This window comes from Lolium perenne, chromosome 5 (assembly GCF_019359855.2).
Source record: "Lolium perenne isolate Kyuss_39 chromosome 5, Kyuss_2.0, whole genome shotgun sequence".
Lineage (NCBI taxonomy): Eukaryota > Viridiplantae > Streptophyta > Magnoliopsida > Poales > Poaceae > Lolium > Lolium perenne.
Genome location: NC_067248.2, coordinates 238,109,371 through 238,116,390, shown reverse-complemented (window position 1 = coordinate 238,116,390; position 7,020 = coordinate 238,109,371). Strand labels below are relative to the sequence as shown.

The following is a 7,020-nucleotide window of genomic DNA, read 5'->3' as shown; positions in this document are numbered from 1 at the left end:
GGTGATGTCGATGAAGAAGCCTTCCGGGGGCACTTCCCCGTCCCGGCGGCGTGCCGAAACAGGGACTCCTGTCCCCCAGATCTTGGCTTCGCGATGGCGGCGGCTCTGGAAGGTTTCTCGTACCGTGGCTTTTTCGTATCGAAGATTTAGGTCAGGGACCTTTGAATAGGCGAAGAGGCGGAGTCGGAGGGCTGACGAGGCGGTGACACAATAGGGGGGCGCGCCCCCCTTGGGCCGCGCCGGCCTGGCGTGTGGGCCCCCCCAGGGCTCCCCTCTGGTGCCTCTCCGGTGTTCTGGAAGCTTCGTGCAATTATAAGATGCTGGGCGTTGATTTCGTCCAATTCCGAGAATATTTCCTTACTAGGATTTCTGAAACCAAAAACAGCAGAAAACAGGAACTGGCACTTCGGCATCTCGTCAATAGGTTAGTTCCGGAAAATGCATAAATACATCATAAAGCATGAACAAAACATGTAGGTATTGTCATAAAACTAGCATGGAACATAAGAAATTATAGATACGTTTGAGACGTATCACTTCTCTTCTCACGAATGGAACTGATGCCAAAAGTACAATCAGAGTACCCCCAGGCTGCCTTGGTCCTTATCCCCTCCCCGCTACAGTACCGAGGGGGGTGATTTCTGGAACCGCCGCTCGATCCAGCTCACCGCCGGTGATTCGTCGAATCCCTCTCTCTCCGACGGCCGCTTCGGCGGTGGGAGGGTGGGGGATCCCCGGATCTCGTCGTGTATATAGTCTAGGTTCGTGTAGGCTTCCATCCGGCAGCGTCGAGGAGGTGGCGGCGTGGCCAGAATGGTGTTTTGGGGCAGCGTGCGTCCTCTCCGGTGGTGGAGCTCTGGTGAGTTCCGTCGCGGTTCGACTGCCCTCGTCATGCTCGCAGGTCCGTGGAGCTGCGATGCGTGCTCTCCCTCACCGGATTCCGAGGTGCGGCGGGTCCGGGTTTGAAGAATCTTAAGGTGCTGATGTTGTGGATCAAAGCGACGGCGTCGGCGGAGTATGGTGGAGGCTCTTTAGAGCTGAGGTTCGATGACTTCCCGTCCGCAGAGGGGCACTCCCGATCCAAGGTTTGTGTGGAGTTGCGGCGGCGGCGCGCCATCGGCACGTCCTGCTCATCGTCGGCGACGTTGAGGCCCAGAGGGACTTCTTTATAATTTCTTGCTTTGTTCTGGACCTTTCTGTAAGAACTTTGATCTATTAATATCAGCTCTTTCTTCGCAAAAAAAAGAATGGAACTGATGCCACAACAATATTGTTTCTCTGTTTTACTTTCTACTAGCATTCAAGCTATTGGTAGTTGTGCTATCATTTCAGACCTTAGTTGAGTTTAGTCTTCCATTAATCACCTTTACTATGTTTTCCTTTCCAGATTTCTGAAATGAGTTCTCTTGTCCCACATAATGATTGATGTCTCCATTTGTGATCGATGATGTGCCATCATGGAATAGGTCTGTGGTCACAACTGACCTCTTTTGACTTAGTTGCCAAGTAACCAAAATTTTGTTTTGCAGATGGGAAACATCCTGCTGTGATCACCCATATATTGCATGTCGAGGACTATGTGTTTGCACAAGACGGGAAGAAAGGTAACATATTCGTAGCTCAATATTTCTTCCTTGGTGTGACTTCGTACCATATATATCACATTGTTCTGACATTTTTCTCAATCACAATGGTTCCTTCTAAGATTTTCACAAATATATTTTCTTTAAACAAATAGATGTTAAATGAAAACATGGCTAATTTATGGTTTGTCTCTTACTACTTCGAAGTTAACAGTTCATCTATAATGGGCATTACTCATATTAGACTCACTGGTCCATGTAACATGCAATTCCCAAAGGTAACGTTGATATGCATCAGCATGCTTTCAGTAGTTTCTTTGCTGTTTTTGTCAACTTTATGAGACCGAGGAGCTGCGAGACTACCAGCTCAATATGTATATTTATATTACTTCCCACAAGAGAATCTATCAACTATGGCAAGGGGGTTCAGTCTAATATCTCAGGTATATCCTTGCCTTCAAGTTTCATATGATATGGTGTAACAACTATTAGGAAACACTTCACTGGCGATAGACTAGCTTATTTCACCGGAAACTGCTATTTTGACAAGCAGACATAGATGCCACAATATTGATAAATATAGTTAGCCTTCTGAAAAGCATATCCATGAGCAAGTGTTCCTTCCAATTTTTAACACTGGTGTTAGTTTGTTACAAGCTGCCATAATGAAAGTCTTGCATCGTTATTCTCCTTTTGTAATCCATGCATTTTAAACTTCCCCTACACCTAGCAGTCTTATTTCCATGTATTGAGAAGATATTATCTAAAAAAATACATGGTTTTATTGTTTGTATTACTTTTTAGTTGTTTTTGCTCTTTTTAAGTACAACTAGTGTTTATATATTTGTTTTCACATATACCTAAAGTGTGACGATGTTGTTAACGGAAACTTCACTATTTGGAAGGAAGTTAGGATCTGGTCTTAGTTCTGGAGTTGTAGTTTTGTGCATGATACCTTTCTTCTACACATATTGTGGACCAGAGGGAGTAGAGGAGTTCCCTTCCAATTTTGTTATTTTAGCATGGCTTTTACAATTCACATATTTTGGTATGCAATCAGATCCCATATTGTCTTTAAATTTGTAAGTTATTTATGCTCCCAATTGAGATTCATCGTGCAAACTTCTAATCCAAATGTTTATGAGTAACAAAAGTAAAACATTACTTACTTCTCTTTACTCTTGAATGAAAAATTAGGTATCAACTTGGGGCTTTGGCCGTGGACAATCAACTGAACACAGAGTTGGCATTGATGATTGAGTCTGCGTTTACAGAGATATTTTTGTCATTTCTGATGATCGAGTTGCCGTTGATGCATTGTAGGACCAATTGAACATAGATGGATAACACAGGGCTGCTTGAATGTTTTTGTTGGAGCACGAAGTGTTGCTATTTTTTTTTTAGAACACAGTCAATTTCTTTTATGAAGGGCGGGCCTGGTGCAGCGGTAGAGCCTCACCGCCTGAGTCAATTTCTTTTATGTTTTGTTTTTTTTTTCATGAAAGGTTGCAAGTAAATTTTTTTTCTGTGAAATAAAATTTTCATCAGATTTGATAAACAGTTTTTAAGGTCCAGTATGTTCATCATGCATGATGCAACAGACTATTATACCCATCATTTCAATGCGTCAAGTATTCCATCGAGCAACTTTGTCATGCACATGAGTTTGTATATTATTTCAAAATGAAAATAGACAGGCACGTCAAATGATTTCTTACCCATATTTGTTTACTGATTTATTTTATCATTTATTGTTAAAATAAACATTATTTTTGATAAAATGGACGGGTCAAAGACAGTTTAGAGTTTAGAGAAAGGCCATTTAGAAGAAACACATTTGGTGCACATGAGCACGAGTGCTCTTAGTTTTTAAAATATTGAAAAGTCATGTATTTTTGTTTTAAAAAATCGTCACATTTCTTTTATGAATACACAACGCATGTCCTGAATACTTGTGTGAAGTTTCGTAAGAAATTACGTTGTATTTTGAGCTATATGAATAAAACTAATTTGTGGCTTCGTATAGGAATAGATATTTGACTTTTTTGTATAGCTTAAGATACAACATATTTTATCCAAAATTTTCTAGCGTACCTTCGAAATGATTATATGTACGTGGGTATTTAATTTCAAATTTTTTGGAATCCCGAAAATATGAACTGTTTCATTTAGAAATAAAAACTCTTCCCCAGTAAGAAGTAGTACTATAGGAAAAAGAAGAAAAAAAAAGGAAAACTACGCGTACAGCGTACTCACGGCCTCACCGTCTCGTTTCTCGAATCTCGAGTCGTCTCACTCGTCGCCGAGACTCCCAACCCCCCGTCGGCCGTCGCAGCCACCTACCCCACTTCCTCCTCCCCCAATCGAATTCCCCAGATCCAGATCCAGATCCAAATCCCGTCTCCTCCCGGCTCGCCGTAACCGCCTCGGCTCAGGATCCGCCATGGCCGCCGCCTCCGGTGACGAGATCCAGCTCGTGTGCGATCTGTCTGATATCAAGCTTCTGGTGAGGAGATGGAGAGGGCCATCTCCTCCCCTGGTGGATGTGTTCTGTCTCCCTCTGAGGGACTGCCCAGCCGCCGCGCTCCTCCTCAGGCGGCTCGCGCGCCACGACCGCTGGGTTACCAGCAACCTCTCCGTCGTGGAGTACGCAGCCTCCCTCGACCGCTACCTCCAGACCATGGCTGCCGTGAGGCTGCCTCGTCTGCTGCTCGCCGACACCAACAGCGACTCTGACTCCGACATCGATCCCGACGAGGACGTCCACAACGCAGTCCTTGCTCTCGCTGATCACATCGACCGAGCAATGGAGATGGCCGTCCAAGTAGGCGGATCGGTCGTTGCGGAGGTCGCAGGTCTCGCTCAGATCTGCCAGAAGCTACCGAGCGCCGAAGACACCTCCCGCGACCTCCTCGTCGAGGGCACCAAGGCTGAGGTTGCTCGAATCAGATCAGCTACCATCAGATTCAGGGAACCACCGGATCCACAAGTTTCAGTGTACATCCAAGTACGTGCTTCTCCACCGCCGCCTCGTCTCGGCCCTCCGCCGCCGTCGCCCACGCCCTCTCCGCTGCCGTCGCCGCCGACCTCGCCGCCACTGGACGATCGATTTCGGTCCCTGCCTGCAGGCCTTCCCGCCAGGCGGACAGAGGTTTGGGCCCCCGAGCACGAGATCGTGGATGGACTCGATGGGATCAGAGCGCTGCTGAAGTGTTCACACCAACCTCCGTTGCTGCTGGTAAATTCTCTTGCAACTAGGGATTGTCCACAGGCTTTTGCATTGCTACACCGCCTTACAAAGCATGCTCAATGGAACGTCCCAGAATTGCATGCAATCGAGCATGCATCCAAGTTGGATGCAGTGCTGAAGATACTCAGCAAGGTTACCATCCCACGTCTTTTGCTTATCCCTCTGAACGACCGTAACGAAGCCCACCTTGAGCCGTTGAAGAACAACATGTTCAATGCCGTCGTTGAAGGAGCTGAGGCTGGCGGTTCCATTGTTGGGGAGCTGAAATGGGTCGAGGAATCAGCAAGGAAGCTGGAGGCGAACTTCCTTGAGCTTAACCCGATCAGCCAGTTTGCACGATACTTTGAGATCGAGATTTGCCGCGTAAGGAACTGCCTGATACGATTCAGTGACCCTCCTGAGCCAGAGGCAGCCCTGAAGGACTTCTTTGCCTCCCCCTCGCCACCTCCTCTTGGGTCTCCTCCGCAGACGCCGTCGCCTTGATCATTTGCCTCTTCAACACCGAACTGTCTACTTGCGCTGAATTGCATCACCGAGTTGCCAATTTAATCAGATTCTGATTTGTGTTGGTTGCTGTTGATAGATCGCTTTAGATTGTGTGGATTGGCCATTTGCAAACAAACTAATGAAGTGCATGTGATCTGCTATATGAAATGGTGTGGGTGGAACTGCTGTAGAACCTGTCTTGGTGTCTGTTAGTGTTTATTTATTCTGTTGATTCCGTGCAGTGTCTGGTATGAACTGCTCTGTTATTTGGTCAGGACCAAGCCATTCCAGATATGGGACAAGGAAGGTGAGTCAGTGATGCTTGGGGTTCTCTAAAGTTCAGTTTCTACTATTCGTAGGCTGTAGATAATTTTTCAATCCATCAAACATATATGTCATTATCTGCTGCTTAATCGAGTGCATTACGTGTTTCGTTATGTTAGTGTGAGTTAGACGTCGATTGTGGTCTGCTATAGTAAAGGCTATCTATCGCCCATTGAGTATGTTGAAGGTTAATCGTGCAAGCTTTTGGCAGTGCTTATTCAGCTTACGTAATAACCCTAGATAACGATCTTAAAATAATAAAAGAGTTACTTCTATTGGATTGCATGTTATTCTGGTCCGATTCTTAGTTACATCTAATGATCTTAAAATAATATAAGAGTAATATAAGAGTTACCTCAAGTCGATTGCAGGTTAGTTTTGTCTGAGTCTTAGTTACACCCAGTAATCTAAAAATAGTACAAGAGTTACTTCTACTCGATTATTGGTTATGTCTTGTCCGAGTCTTAGTTACATCTAATAAGATGGAATATCCTATTTCTAGATGCATATTAGATGTATATCAGCTTATGGTTAAATGTATATCAACTTATTTTAACACCTATTTATACATACGGAGAAGTGCATGATTTGTACATCAAACAAAATATACTGTAAAGTTCTTATGCAGGCACACCGATTTGTAAAGAGAAGCGAAGTCAGACATAAGAATTTCTTGGTCAGAAGGAATTACAGTCTTCAGGAGGTCAAGAATTTGTTCCATTCTTTGGAGAAACTAGATTTTGCATTGGTGTACGAAGGTTCTTTGAGATTAAAGCTCTGATTCAGCATTTGATGGATGTATATTAGATGAAAGTTCAGTATCATGCAAACAACCTGATTTCAATTGTTATTTTTACATATACTTTCATGTTAATGATTATTAGCCTTGCTATTTTTCCCAAGTGTTCTAGCTCTATGCTGCTGGTTAAAACTTGCAAACAATTCATGTAAGAAGGATCATGCTTTCGACATGTGCCCCTGCTTCTAAGTTTTCAGTCCTACTACCCCTGTTTATAACATTGTAACATGTACTAGTACAAAACTAGAATTCTTTGGAAGTATGTTACTTCTTTTTTCTTCCAACAAAAAAGCTAACTGAATGCAGGTCTTAGTACTGCAGTGTCCATGTTACTGTTAGAAAGTAAGAATAGCTGTGCATTTCTCTCTCCTCTGATATGGAGAAGTAAACCTCGGATGTTCTAACTTCCAGTTAGAAGAGTAAGAATAGCTATGCTTAATTTATATACTATATTTTGTTGGATGTAATCTACTTCCTGAGGCATGAAGAAGTAAATCTGAGAGGTTCGAACATCCCTGCTTATTTTTTTTACTACTGTAGATGTATTTTGTTGGAGTCAGGAGTTAATTTACTTCACC

General features: G+C 43.8%; 1 protein-coding gene across 5 annotated transcripts; it reads left to right on the top strand.

Moving 5' to 3' along the window:
• Positions 1-3,838: 3,838 nt before the first annotated feature.
• On the top strand, positions 3,839-6,537 carry LOC127302368 (uncharacterized). 5 transcript variants are annotated; one of them, XM_051332810.2, is made up of 3 exons: positions 3,839-4,821; positions 5,562-5,626; positions 6,272-6,537. In XM_051332810.2, exons 1-2 carry the CDS (start codon positions 4,027-4,029, stop codon positions 5,571-5,573), a joined length of 807 nt encoding a protein of 268 aa, XP_051188770.1. In that variant the 5' UTR covers positions 3,839-4,026; the 3' UTR covers positions 5,574-5,626; positions 6,272-6,537. The 5 variants fall into 5 exon arrangements, with proteins under 5 accessions (XP_051188770.1, XP_051188769.1, XP_051188768.1 ...); XM_051332809.2 differs by having other exon boundaries at positions 6,261-6,537; XM_051332808.2 differs by having other exon boundaries at positions 5,562-6,537.
• The last annotated feature ends 483 nt before the right edge of the window (positions 6,538-7,020 follow it).